The sequence below is a fragment of the Meriones unguiculatus genome, chromosome 6 (genome assembly GCF_030254825.1).
Source record: "Meriones unguiculatus strain TT.TT164.6M chromosome 6, Bangor_MerUng_6.1, whole genome shotgun sequence".
NCBI classification, from domain to species: Eukaryota; Metazoa; Chordata; class Mammalia; order Rodentia; family Muridae; genus Meriones; species Meriones unguiculatus.
The window spans coordinates 70,054,808-70,068,976 of NC_083354.1; the positions used below are offsets into that span (position 1 = coordinate 70,054,808).

Here is a 14,169-nt window from a genome sequence, read left to right on the forward strand (position 1 = left end):
CAGAACCACATTTTGCATTAGATGTTTCTTTCTACAAGAGCTGCGCTAGTGAGAAGACTCAGCTACAGTTTCCAGGCTTCATGTAAGGGACATTTCATACCCAACTCAGGGAAGCACAAGGTATGTAATGCCAAGCTGTAATTCTTTCCAAGTCAGTAGAGTACCAGTAAAAAGATGCTGTGGCTGTGGCCTAGCCACACAGTTGACATATGTCTATTGTCTGATTTCTAGAAGAAAAAAAACAGGAAAGTAAGGTCAAATTCTTATATGGAAAAGGAGATGATTTTGTTAATCCTTAGCTCAGTGCTGTATTTTCTGAGGTCTGCAATTTACTGCTTCATTATAGCTTTTACAAATTGTAGTTAATTCTCAGTAGGCTTGCGTGTTGCAGGTGCTTTTTCTTCTCTGCCTTAAGCTTCCAGACTCAATATATTTTTAGGTATAGCCAGGCTCTTCTCTGACTAGCAAATAACTTAAAATAACTCATTACACTAATATACATTTTGCCACATTTCTGGTTACCAGTGTTCAATGTTCAAGTACTGTGTGTCTGTCCTCCTCACATCTTGCCAGCCAGTCTCTTCCATGCCTGGCTCTAACCCAGCATTCTTTCTGCCTGGCGGATGTCCCACCTCCTATTTCCTGCCTAAGGTGTGGGCTATCAGATTGATTATTGACAGGTGAAGCTTCCATGCAGCACAAGATAGTCTCTCAACACTTGCACTTACGCTTCCTCAGAACGGCTTCTTTGGTTTTATTTATGTCAGTTTTTCTGTGCATTCCTTATTTATTTTTTAACAATTTCATTTGTGCTTATAGTATATTTTCATCCATCATTACTTTCTCTTGCCCCCACACTTTCCTGCTGAACCCCTTCTTCCCAATTGTCCATTTTTATGACTGTATATGTGAGTGTATATGAGTGTGAGTGAGTGGGAGTAGATTTGTTTGAGTGTACAAGTGTTTGAGTGTGTCTGTAAGTGTGATAGAGGAAAAGGAACATTAAGATGATAGTAAGTTCTTAAATATATGGCCACCTGGACTTTCATGTGTTATTTTACATTAACGAGTATATGACTGACAGCATGATGTGGGCTTGTCAGGCTTCTGTTGTTTCATGGGTCTGATGATAATCCTCCCCTTATACCTCCAGTTTGGATACTTGAAGTGAGCACACAGTTTCTGAGTTTCAGTTTTTAAACGTTGTAAAAGGTAACCAGTTTCAAGCGTATTTACAGTCAGTATAACTTAAGTATCCCTTATCCAGTGTTATTGAGATATTGGAAATATTTCAGATGTTAGAATTTTTATTTAGGAATGGTTTCATGATCTTCACTGACTGCACATTTCTGTAGGCCCATAAACTGTGCTGTCCAGCTTGGTGACCCAGAGTTTGTTTTGTTTGTTAGAATATTAATCATAAATAATATGAGCCAGAGATAGTAGTGCACACCTTTTATCCCAGCACTAGGGAAGCAGAAGCAAGCACATCTCTGGGAAGTCAGGTCCAGCCTGAACTACATAGTAAATTCCAGGCCAGTCAGAGCTATAGCATAGCTGGAGTTGTTGCAAATATATTTCCTTATTTTTCCCTGATATTGGTGTTGAGAAAGAGAAGAGCGAGGAGAGTAAAGGGAAGTGAGATGCCACTTTAGGGGTCTTCTGTTGATATGAATGGTAGCGTATGGTGTCATATTCTATATTCATGAATTTTGAATTGTAAAAGTAACTTTCATGTGTTAGTTACCTGTAAATTTAAATCAGAATAAAAGGCATAATTCAAGACTCAATGAGTTTTCAGACTTAAGTTTAAGCCTGGGTTTATATGGAAGATTTGTCCTCAGGCTTTATTTGCAGACAAATCCCTGCTCTGGAAAACAGCAATGAGGGTCTCTGTAAAGGCTAACTTAAGTTGGAAAGAATGTTTTCTGTTCCTCATGCAGTGTGGCTGCTTCTGGTCCTGTCTCGTGTGCTTGTGCCTGGCAGGGGTGATTCTGTTACAGTGGCTTGACCGCACAGACAGGGTAATGAAGATGGCTGGAGTAAGAATAAAGTTAAGGGCTGGAGAGATGGCTCAGAGGTCAGTAGCACTGGCCTTCTTCCAAAGGTCTTGAGTTCAATTCCCAGCAACCACATGGTGGATGGTGCCCTTTTCTGGTGTGCAGTGTACATGCAGGCAGAATATTGTATAAATAATAAACAAATAAATCTAAAAAAAGAAAAGATAGGAGGGAGTCTAATGAGTGGATTTTTATTGCACTATTATAGATCCTAGCAAGAGATATGGGGCACAGAGGGGACAGAAACATCAACCGAGGACTAAGGTAATATGGTTTAGTAAAATTATAGGAAAAAAAACAGCAGCCAGGTGGTGGTACCACATGCCTTTAATCCCACAACTGAGAAGACAGAGGCAGGTAGATCTCTGAGTTCAAGGACAGCCTGGTATACAGAGTGAGTCCAGGACAGCCAGGGCTACACGGAGAAACCCTGTCTTAAAAATTAAGGAAGGAAGGAAGGAAGGAAGGAAGGAAGGAAGGAAGGAAGGAAGGAAGGAAGGAAGGAAAGAAAAAAACTTTGATGACAGAATTAGTAATCTTCCTGAAAAAGCCTTTTTTTTTTTTTTTTTTTTTTTTTTTATGAAGGTTTTATATAGAGAAAAGAAAGGGCCATGAGTATTAAGTCAATATTCTGGGGTGCTTTTTCTCAGAGCAGATGAAACTATCTGAAAAGCAGCAGGATGTATTTGTTCTGAACTAAAGTGTGGCCTTTTCCCGACTAGAGGTGGACGATGGCGACACAGTGACAGACTTCATGGCTCAGGAGCGAGAACGGGGCATTACCATCCAGTCAGCAGCTGTGACTTTGGACTGGAGAGGGTACAGAGTCAATCTGATTGACACGCCAGGTACAACACGGCTTCATGCAGAGATGATGTGTCACTTAGGCTGTTTCTGTGCTTTTGTTTTAATCATGGTCAAAACCACTAAGTTTCCTATCTTCACCACTTCTGAGTGCACAGCCCCATCATATTTATTATATTTATGTTACTGTGGAACAGATCTCTAGAGCTTTCCATCTTCTAGAGCTCAGGCTCTGCACCTAGGAAACAGTTGCTTTCATGTCCTCCTCTCCCCACCATCCCGCTTTTTACGTCTGCCCACATGACTGCTCTGCGCACTTCCTGTAAGTGCACTCATACCCTAGTTACCTTTTTGTGATTGGCTTATTTATTTCCATTAGTAGAAAGTCTTCATGTGGCAAGGCTTTCTTCCTTTTAAGGTGTCGTAATACTCCATGTGTGTGTCCTTTCAGTTTACATGAATAACTTATTTTAGGATCCCATATAAATACTAAAATTTGTAGATATTCAACTCACTTATAGAATGGTGAAATATTTCTATATGGCCTATCTATATCCTCTTGTATACTTACAGTGTAGTTGTTATTCTGTATTGTTTAAAGAATAATGACCAAAAAAAAAGCCTGACTATGCTTAGAGCAGACACCTTTTTCCCTGACTCTTTTCTGCCCATGGCTGCAGCTCCAGGCTCGGACCTGTGCGTAGGCAGGGGACTACCCCACATTTGGTTTGTTGGCTTTGAATGTGGGCACCAATAGCTTCTTGATCACTCCTTCCAGGTACCCACCTTCTTTTGTGTGTCCTTAGCAGACATTGCTGGCCCATGGGACTGTTGTGATGTGCTTTGCTTAGGTCACGTGGACTTCACCGTGGAGGTTGAGCGCTGCTTGAGGGTGTTGGATGGCGCAGTGGCCGTGCTTGACGCCTCAGCCGGTGTAGAGGTAAAACAGCCAGAGTGATCTCAAAACAGCACAGACTGTGTCAGGATTAGTTCATTTTAACCCTTTGCTTGAGAAATCGATACCAGTCAGATTATGGAACTTAATAATGAAATGTGACCTCAGATGGAAGGGAAGTTTGTTTTTCTGTAGAAAATATTAGTGTTGGCTTGGGGAACTGCAAAGGACCTGGGATTTTGCTGATTTTAAGCTAGCAGGTCCCTATGCATTAGTTTCACGGATTGTGTCAGAAGTCACCAGGCGAGAGTCAGGGGACTTTACTAGTCTGTATACAGGTAGTAACCACCAGAGAGTCAGTGTCCTCCTAGTCCTAGTCTAGAGGGTGTCGTGGAAGGAGTCAGGGGCTAGCTGGTCACGGGCCAGGGTAAGAGGAGCGGAAATACTTCTACACATGCAGTTAGCATTCCTCATGCTGTTCTGGAGGATGGACAGTGTCTCCTTCTAGGGCAGTCAGCAAACCCTCCTTTCCCCAAGGGAGGTCCAGCCTCACTAGACAGCTATAAAAGCACTCTTAAAATATAGTGTGAAGAGGGGTGTCAGCACTTCTAGCAACACGTGAAATACGAGAGACACATGAGTAATTATCTCCTCACAGTTAACAGTCAGACACACACTGTAATCCCAGGATTACAGAGCCAGAGGCAGGTGGAGCTCTGAGTTTGAGGCCAGCCTGGTCTACAGAGTGAGTTCCAGGATGGCCAGGGCTATACAGAGAGACCCTGTCTCAAAAAACAAAACAACAACCAAAAGATTCTTAGGAGAGGTCAATACTAGCTCATATCTGGAGTATATGCCTACCATGTGTGAGTACCTAGGTTCAGTGCAAGAATTGCTACCCTCTCCCCCATACATGTAAGGTGTGCATTAAGTCCTTGAGTAAATTCTGAAAATGGATTTTTTTAATAACGCTTATTGCTAGTAGGGTGAACTATGCTGTTTATATTATTTGTTTTGCTTTTCTTTGTTTCAAACAGGGTCTCATTGTATATGTAGAGTAGGCTGTGCTCAAACTCATAGAGATCCACCTGCCTCTGCTTCTCAAGGATTGGTATTAAAGGTGTGTGCCACCACCTGGTTTGTGCTGGGATTATACGGGTGAGTTATACTATCTTTAGTGACTGTGCCCTTCAAAATTGGCTTTGTTGAATATATAATTCTGCCCTTAAAATATTTTTAGTTCAATTATAAAAATCAGTATCTTTAAAAAATGGGACAAACTGACACAGTGTGCTACTATGAGAAAGACACACAAATTTGTGTTGTCCTGCCCAAAATGTTTACTCATGAAACTTGACTAACACATGTCTAATCATGGGACTGTGATTAGTGAGTCTAAGTGAAAAGCAGGGACAGCTATTTACAACTTTTTGGAAATAAACAAACCTTTTAATGTAAACATTATAAATGACTAAAGGGACTTCTGAAGAACTATTCTGGATAAAAGGATTTTTAAAAAACCAAGAAAAGGGAATGTATTTTTAAACCCTTGGTTGGATCCTCATTTTAAAGTGAATTAGATGACATCATTGAGAAAAACAGATACTTGAATTATATATATGTGAAAATATGTGGTTCTCCTGCCTGGGGCCTGCTTCCCAGCAGGCCACATCGCAGTCTGGAGGGGCAGGAGATGAGAATGGCTAGTGAGAACCAAGTGGGATCACATACCCCCGGAACAGCTGATGGCTAGTTCAGCTTTAATTCCAGAGAACAAAGGCTGTATACCCCTAGCGGAGTCGGGGGGTGGTGCTGGCAAGAATTGGTGTGCATAATTGGTTGGAACTATGAACTTCAAGGATGCTTGGTTTGCATTATACAGCACGATCCTATCATAAGTATGATAAGTATCGAATGTCAGTACCTAATTAACACGCAGGCACAGGGAGGGGAGAACTGGCAGGGAGGTGTGCCAGACGCCATACATCAAGTGTGGCTAGGGGAGTCTGCGTCCAGAGACACTCACCAGATGAAGTCAGGCAGAGAGCAGGGGACCCCACCAAGGGGAGGGAGTTCTGCCTTTGCAAGAACTGCATCCTCAACCAGCAGGGTACCTCCAACAAAAAATTTATGTGTGTAAAATTTTCTGAATGTGGTCATTATAATTGGTTATTTAGGAGAAAACCTTTATTTGGAAGTACGTGCAGCATCACCAAATCCCCCACCTACTGTCCTGACCCAGCCATATCCACTGTGTACTTGGTCCATATTGCAGGGCTTGACAGGGAGCTAGCAACATAACATTTTGTACCTTGAAGAGTGACTGAAATTCAAAAGAGCAATAGGAAATATTGATGAGGGTGGTTCCGCTGGAGCGTACAGTTGTTGATGCAGTGACTTCAGAAGACGGTTTGGCAGCTTCATGTAAAGCTATACACACCTACCCCTAAGCCCCATAGTTCTGTATCCTTTTCATGGGAATGAAAACATTTATTCACCAGAGTTCAGAATGTGTATAGTGGCTAGAATCATAAGTGCATATCCACTGATTGGTAGAGAAGCTGGTCTGTTTGTGTAAAGGGACAGGTGGACAAATCAGAAGCCGTACTGGTTCCATGAGCCTCTGGGCTGGTTTCTTACAGAGGCTGGAGGGGCATGAGAGACTCTTCTGGAGGGTTAGCATGCTCTGTGTAGTGGTTACAGTAGTAGTTACACAGCTCTATTTCTTACCAAACTCTTATCTATATGCTAATATATGGGTTTTGCTGTGCGTAAATTTTACCTAGTCAGATAAAAGGCTGAACATTAGCCTGTTTATGCATTTGAGTCTTTAGGACTCCTTGAGGTACAGATGTTTTAATAAAATTCAATTATATTTACAAATTTAATATGTGCAGAAATGAAATCAATTAGAGAAAAAGTGTGAATTGCTTATAAATATAGGTAGTAGTCTATCCCTCACCCTTTACCATATTTTTTCACATGAACATTAAGATATTTAAATGAAATATGATTTTGTCATAATAGTGCTTTTATTATGTTCTAATTTATTCCTAAAGGGAAAAAAAAATCACTGTTCTACATATCAAAGACTGACGTTAGGAGAATCAGTGGCACCTGCCTGTAATCTTAGCAATTGTGAGGAGGATGGAGAAAGATTGGGAGTTCAGGGTCAGCCTTGCTCTGTAGCAAGTTTCAGGCTAACCTAGGCTTTCTGAGACCTGGTCTATAAAATACTACTTAGAACAAATTAGCTCATTATTGCATACTGGGAAAAATGAAGAGAAGCAAATAGAAGGTCTTCTGGTTGTAACTCTTGAGCTTTGGGTGTCTCCCAGATTTTAAATCGCTTTGTGTGAGAACTTAGTTTACCTAAACTGAAACACTGTTGCCAAGCAGCAAGAAACATCTTCCAGTCACTTCATTGTATCCCTGCTCTGTTCTCTGGAAAGCAAAAGAGGGTCCCTGGAAATGAACTGCAGAGGCTCTGCAGTATCAGGCCCAATTCCACATCACCACAGTTTCATGGATCTAGTCACCCCATGTCTCACAACAGCCACAGGCATTTTCTTTTATTTTTGCTTTAGGCCCAGACTCTGACTGTATGGAGGCAAGCTGACAAACACAGGATACCCCGGATTTGTTTTCTAAACAAGATGGACAAGACTGGAGCAAGGTATTTGAAGAGTGCTTGCTAGGCTGTTAAGGTTGCAAAGCAAAGACTAGAACTCATGGCTTAGAGCTTAAGTTTAGAAAAAGCAATTCTTCCTTATAAAAAAATTATCCTATGGAATCCTATTTTAAATTGTTCTTCAACAATGTAAAATAATTTCAAAGCAGCTCAGCTGTAGTTGAGATTGAGATCGGCTAAGTGGGGAGCCATCTGGATCTAATGTGGGGCATTTTGTAGAGTCCGGATGGAGTGCAGAACCTTGCTGTTTCTGCTCTCTCTTGAGCTCATCAGCATAGCACCTTTGCTCTGGAAGCTGCTGCGACCTCCTGGTTGCTAGAGTTAGAGAGTAGGGTTGTTTCTTGTCGTTACCTCAGAAAATAGCATCTTTCTCTGTCTTCTGCTTTTCTTAGTGAATAATGCACTCAACAATAGGGAACTGGGAAGGAGAATGCCCCGTGGAAGGTGGAAATTAATGCTGAGATACAGCAGTCATGCATTGAGGCTTATGTAGAGTGGCAGCCAAAATGAATACATTGTTCTGCCAATGTAGAGACTCAGAAATGCATGAAGGGTTCTGTTATGTGAACAGAAATGAACCAAGAATGTTAGTGATTGTGGAGGAAATGCGGGAAGACATAGGTCAGTGATGAAGGTGTGGTAAAAGTTCATCTGCCCTTCTCCAAGACTACAGCCTTGTTCTTTGTGTTCATGTGGCTTCCTTGGCAACTCTGTTTAAAGTTCCCTTGATTACTATTGGCACAGCAGCCTGTAACATTTGCTAGACTCAAATTTGAACCTTTCCTATTTAGGATTTCTTCTAGTCAATACAAGTACTCGTTTACTGACTTAGAGAGTATCTGTAGTGATGAGGGTGATGCCTGGATACTAGATTAGTTCTCAAAGATGTTGGGGCCAGAGTGGTGTGCATGTATGTATAAATCAGCCTGTGTGCAAATTATAGCATTTATACCAAGGTAGCCATCCCCAGTGTTAACATAGAAACAAGCCTCAGAGCATATGATACTAATACACCTTTAATCTCAGCACTTGGAGAGGGAGGAGGATCTCTGTGAGTTTGAGGCCACCCTGGTCTACAACATGAGTTCCAGGACAGCCAAGGCTGCACAGAGAAACCCTGTCTTGAAAAACAGACAACCACAAAACCCCATAGAATATTAGTCTTGGAAGAGAACCAATAGTGTACATAACTATAAAAGAAAATCCTTAAATTAAATAGAAATCTTGAATTTAACTCTAACTTATTAACTGTGTGACTTTAATATTAGTATCAAAACTTGGTTATATGAAGTTTGCAATAATAATTGCTTAAATTTGCACATGTGAGATATTGGTAAATACTCACTTGCTGTTACCAGATTTATTTGAGATACCTGTGGGAGAGTGTTGTGAGCATTATGGAGAACAAAGGGCTATTTTAGAGAACATTTGAGAAGTGTTTACTTTGCTTCTAACAGATTGTTTTGCTTTTTATAGTTTTAACTATGCAGTTGAAAGCATCAGAGAGAAGTTGAAGGCTACACCCCTGATTGTACAGGTAACTGGTTAATTCATATCACACTCTGATACTTCCTTGTTAGTGGCATGCACGCGTTTGAAGCAAACTCAAATCTTAAGTAAATACAGTTAAACAGGAACAGTCAGTTGATAATTGAGGAAAGTGGTATGATGGCACGTTTTGTCACCGGTGTGATGGCTCTACATTTTTATTGTTTACAATACGGAGTACTCTCTGACTTACAGCTGCCAATTGGGGAGGGCAAAGCATTCCGAGGAGTGGTGGATGTGATCAACAAGGAGAAGCTTGTCTGGAGCTCTAACTCTGACGATGGAAAAGACTTTGAGAGAAAGCCCCTCTCAGAGGCGAGTGACCCAGGGTTGCTGAAGGAGACTGTTGAAGCAAGGAGCTCCTTGATTGAACAAGTAAATATTTTCATTTAAAATTCCCTAAGTGGTCAGTAACTTTGGTCATATTTATAAAATTATAAAATTACATATGTAATATGTAAAATGTAGGGAGTGAAAATGAACAGCAATGTTTCTGTACCAACCACAAACAAAAGTGAAATTGTAACTGTTTTGTTTTCTATATAACTACATTCTTTTTAGTTGTTGCCTTTTTTTTTTTCCATTTTAGGATTTATTTATTTATTTTCATATGTGTGAGTGTTTTTCCTGCACGTATTTGTGTTTACCGTATGCATGCCTAGTGCCCAAGATGATCAGAAGAGGGCATTGGGATCCTTTGGGACTGGAGTAAACAGATGGTTGTTAGCTGCCATGTGGGTGCTGATAGATAACTCAGGTCCTCTGCACAAGCAAGAAGCACTCTTCACTGCTGAGCCATCTCTCTGGCCCTAGTTTGCTTTTATTGTGTATGTGCTGAGTTGAACATAGGACTTGGCAGATAGATGCTAAGTATTTTGCTTTATAACTGAGCTACTTATACCCCAAACATTATTTTCATTTTTGCATTAATTTGCATATTCTTTCCTTATAAGTGGAATGGTATTGTGTGTGTTTTCTTGTTTTATATTGTGATGGAGACTGGTCACCATTGGCATAGGTAATGACAGTGTGTTTTGTATTGTTCTGATATATGGTTATAGAACAGTTTATTGTCTGTTTCCCAGCAGATTGATGTGAGGTTGTTTTTCTCTTTTGCTGTTAGAAATAATGTTGCTGAGTTTGCTGTGGGATACACCTGTAGTCTCAGTGCTTCTGGGATTGTAGCAGGAGGACTGAAGTGAGTTGAAGGCCAGCCCAGGCTACATAGTGAGTTCCAGGCCAACCTGAGATCACTGACGTGTCTCAAAGAAAGCAGGCAAATAGGGAAACCATATTCTATCTACTGTGCGATGTGGAAAATGTTCCTGACATTTCAACAACAGAATCTCTGCATCAAGTCACCTGCCTGTCTTCTACTTTATCAGATGTGAAATTATTTAGAAAAAATTAAAACCATCAATTTATTATAGTTAGTATATAGCTCAGGTCTGCATCAGTTCTCAAAACTTTAATAGAATATAGCAAGACTTGCCTGGAACATGCCATCTTACCGCCTCATACTCCTGGGTGCTGGGGTTGCAAGTATGTGCTACCATACCTGTTCAGTCCAAACAGATTCTGTCAGCATTTTCTAACTTCTGTCTTGTGTAGGTAGATACTTTTAGAGAAATTACTTGCCATTTATAATTTTTAGTATTCATTGACTATAATTAACATGATAATTGTTACTGCATAGTGGTTACTGAGGGCCTAGTGTTTGCTAGGATGAGCGCTTTATATGCACTGTTTTATTCTCACATCCATGTATCTTCCCCATTTTACACACAAGTCAGAAGCTTAGAGTATTTAAATGTTTTACAGCTAATAAAGGGCAGTGCTGGGATCTGAACTCAGATCAGAGCTCAAACTACTACCCACTTTGCTAATTGCTTTCTCTTTATTTATTTTTTAATTTGAGACAGGGTTTCTCTGTGTAGGCTTGACTGTCCTAGACTCACTTCGTAGACCAGGCTGACCTCAAACTCACAGCAACCTGCCTGCCTCTGCCTCCCCGAGTACTAGAATTAAAGACATGCACCAGGCTGCCTCCTCTTCCTCCTCCTCTCCCTCTTCCCCCCTCTTTCTTTAAAGACGGTGTCTTACTATGTAATCCCTGATGGCCTGGAAATTGCCTTGTAGAATATGCAGCCTTGAGCTCACAGTTCTGCCTGTTCCCGCCTCCCAGGTACTGGTTTCAAAGTTGTATGCCACCATGCCTCCCTGGTGGAAGATCAGAGCTTTCAGTTTGGTTAATCATGGGAAATCTGGTGATCATTATGCATTCAAATTCAGGAGTACAGGATGGTACATGTTATGGACTGAAAGTTCCTAATTTATCCTCAGACCAGCAGTCCTGTGTGTGAATATCATTGGCTATGTGTTAGGCATTTTCTTTCTTCTCTCCCTGAGTGGAGAACAGATCATCGAGTCCAGCTGTGACTCTGTGACTTTAAGAAAGTCACAGCACACCTTCAATTTCCCATTTCTTTTCTTAGGGAAAACAGAGCAAAACAAAACTGAGCTGTATTTTCCAAAGGTGTAAAGAGTTGTTTGGCCTGTACTTGGCAGGTTATGCTGCTGCCTTCAAGGATCTCACTGGCTCATCCATGTAAAGTTAAATAGCTAAGGATGAAACTCCACACAAATTATGCAAGTTTCTCTTTCTTTACAGGTTGCAGATTTAGACGATGAATTTGCTGGCTTGCTTTTGGGAGAATTTAGTGAAAATTTTGATTTGGTACCTGTTGAAAAGGTAATGTCATCTAAACAAATTTTTACTTAAGTGAATATGGTTTGTTTTTTCTGTCTTTGAAGTGTGTGTTAACTTTTTACATTGTTAAAAATGAAAGTCGCTGCTCATATTAGTACTTGGTGCCAGCCACATGCTATTTCCAAATACAGTTTACAGACTTAGAAGTTGAGTCATTTTTCTTTACAGGTAGTCAGGGTCAGCTAATTTTCTCATAGCAGTGGCTCTCTTTTAATGGGCCTGAGCCCACTCAGCAGGAGGGAATTATCCCCAGTACTGGAGATCTAGCCAACCATGTGGGGCTAGGGTGGTCGTGACTCCTAGAGGAGAAGAACCTACTACTGCCACTAAAACTTTGTGATTCCTAGGTGCCTTCTCAGACTCCTCCTTACGCCCACAGCTAAGTGCAGCTCTCATCAGGTGTCAAGGCTTCTCTTGCAGCACACAGACACCTCGACAGAAAACCGCAGCCCCGGCCCCAGTGGATGCAATACTTTCATTAAAGCACCTATTTTATCTCAAACTTTTCTATCTTCTGAGGCTATGTTGTCAGAGGCCTCACTATAATGCTAATGAAGATTTACTCTATTGAACAAGAGATAGCACTAGACAGTGAAGATGCTGGGTGTATAAAAAAATAAAGCCATGAGGAATGATGGGCTGTGGGGAAGAGTGCTGTCCACAAGGGTATTCAGAGGACACCTCTGACTGAGAGAGCCTGACAGGGACCAGTGCACTCTCTGTCTCTGCTTCTAGCTGCAGACTGCAATACACAGAGTCACGCTGGCTCAGGCTGCAGTGCCTGTGTTGTGTGGGAGTGCCTTGAAAAACAAGGGCGTTCAGCCCTTGCTGGATGCTGTGACTGTGTACCTGCCGTCACCCGAAGAGCGCCAGCACGGGCTTCTGTAAGTACGTGACCACATACATTAACCTCATAAACTTGCTTCTTAAAAATAGTTTAAAGTGTCCATTTAAAAAGTGGTAGAGAATATCTCTGTAAATCCCATAGAGCCATAGCAGTTTTCACTTGGAAAAGACATTTCTTGTTCTCTTTTAATACCTGTTGTAATTGTAGGTAGAGCTGTGAAGGTGGCTTTTTCCTGGGTGTTGATTCTCGGTTTTTGTTGTTGTTTCTTTCTTTTACTTTGTTACTCATTTAGTAGATATGTGTATGTTCATCTAGATTTCAGTATTTTCCCATAGTCAAGTTATTTTGTGGCTGTAGAGGAAGTTTGTTGTTTTCTCCCTACGGTCCAGCTCTGTGCTTGCATAATAGATCTGTGACCTCTGAAGCAGCAGAGAAGAGGGTTTGTGTTAATAAGGACAGTAGTGACTTCACATCTTGAAATTAGAATGGTGTCATGTGACGTGAGTGTGCACATGGACTTGACGCCATGTGGCTTTGTCCCATATCCAAGTTACTTAACCTCTGTATCAGTGAGTGTAGGTGATAGGACCACTGTAGAAAGCTTCCATGTTAGCACCATCAAGAAGGACTGGGAATAAGATTGGAAAAAGACTATAATTAAAAGTGTTTGACTTACTTTGAGTCATGGACTTCCTTGGGACTGATGAAAATAGTATTTTACCTCAGAAAAATTTACCTAATTGACAAAATTTGTCAATTTCAGAAAAATTCAAACTTTCCAAAACTTTTTTTAGTGAATGCCAATTTAAACACGCTTCTTTAAGAATACCATTTCTAGCTGGACACAGTGCTGCACACCTGTAATCCCAGCACTCAGGGAAGCAGAGGCAGGTGGATCTCTGTGAGTTCGAGGCCAGCGTGGTCTACACAGTGAGAAACAGGACAACCAGGGCTACACAGAGAAACCCTGTCCTCAAAAAACAACAAAAACCAAAATTTAAAAAAACCATTTCTGTAAACACATTCAGGTTTTTACTGTAGATTGATGGTATCATCAGCTAGATACAAAGTGAAGAGCCTGACAGCAAAAATTAGAAAGAACATTTGTTTATCTAGTGTAGAGTCCTTGGTGACCTTTGAAGATATGCTTTTTAAGGAGACTTCATGCAGTGAAGATGTTTACAAATATCCAGTAATTGAAAGAGTACCCATTTTTAGTTTTAGTTTTGAATGTTTATTGGTAAGACACCCATTGAGTAGTCAGTGACGGAAGGGCGGGCTGTAGTGACATCACTTCCTGGGTCTGAGCGGTTTGGGAGGACCCTGACTGAGCTGTGCAGATAGCCGGGCCTTCTCTGACACCTCTTTGATCTTGCAGGCAGTGGTATAAGGATGACTTGTGTGCACTGGCGTTTAAAGTTCTGCATGACAAGCAGCGAGGACCCCTGGTTTTCCTGCGCATTTACTCAGGCACACTGACACCCCAGTCGGCCATCCATAACGTTAATAGAAATTGCACGTAAGGAGAAGTGTGGGTTATTTTCTGAAACTGCA

At 41.1% G+C, this 14,169-nt stretch overlaps 1 protein-coding gene across 8 annotated transcripts in view; it reads left to right on the top strand.

Annotated features, from left to right (window-relative positions):
• The window catches only part of Gfm2 (GTP dependent ribosome recycling factor mitochondrial 2), a 34,579-nt gene that overhangs the window by 7,257 nt on the left and 13,153 nt on the right, over nt 1-14,169 (top strand). For all 8 annotated transcript variants that reach the window (XR_009592386.1, XM_021639573.2, XM_021639572.2 and 5 more), the window contains 8 exons: nt 2,783-2,908; nt 3,716-3,804; nt 7,347-7,435; nt 8,927-8,987; nt 9,194-9,373; nt 11,670-11,750; nt 12,504-12,652; nt 13,994-14,134. Coding sequence is in view for 7 of the 8 variants with exons in the window: in XM_021639573.2 (XP_021495248.1) it covers nt 2,783-2,908; nt 3,716-3,804; nt 7,347-7,435; nt 8,927-8,987; nt 9,194-9,373; nt 11,670-11,750; nt 12,504-12,652; nt 13,994-14,134 (916 nt within the window). In the remaining variant the exon portion in view is untranslated. The remainder of the gene's footprint in view (nt 1-2,782; nt 2,909-3,715; nt 3,805-7,346; nt 7,436-8,926; nt 8,988-9,193; nt 9,374-11,669; nt 11,751-12,503; nt 12,653-13,993; nt 14,135-14,169) is intronic.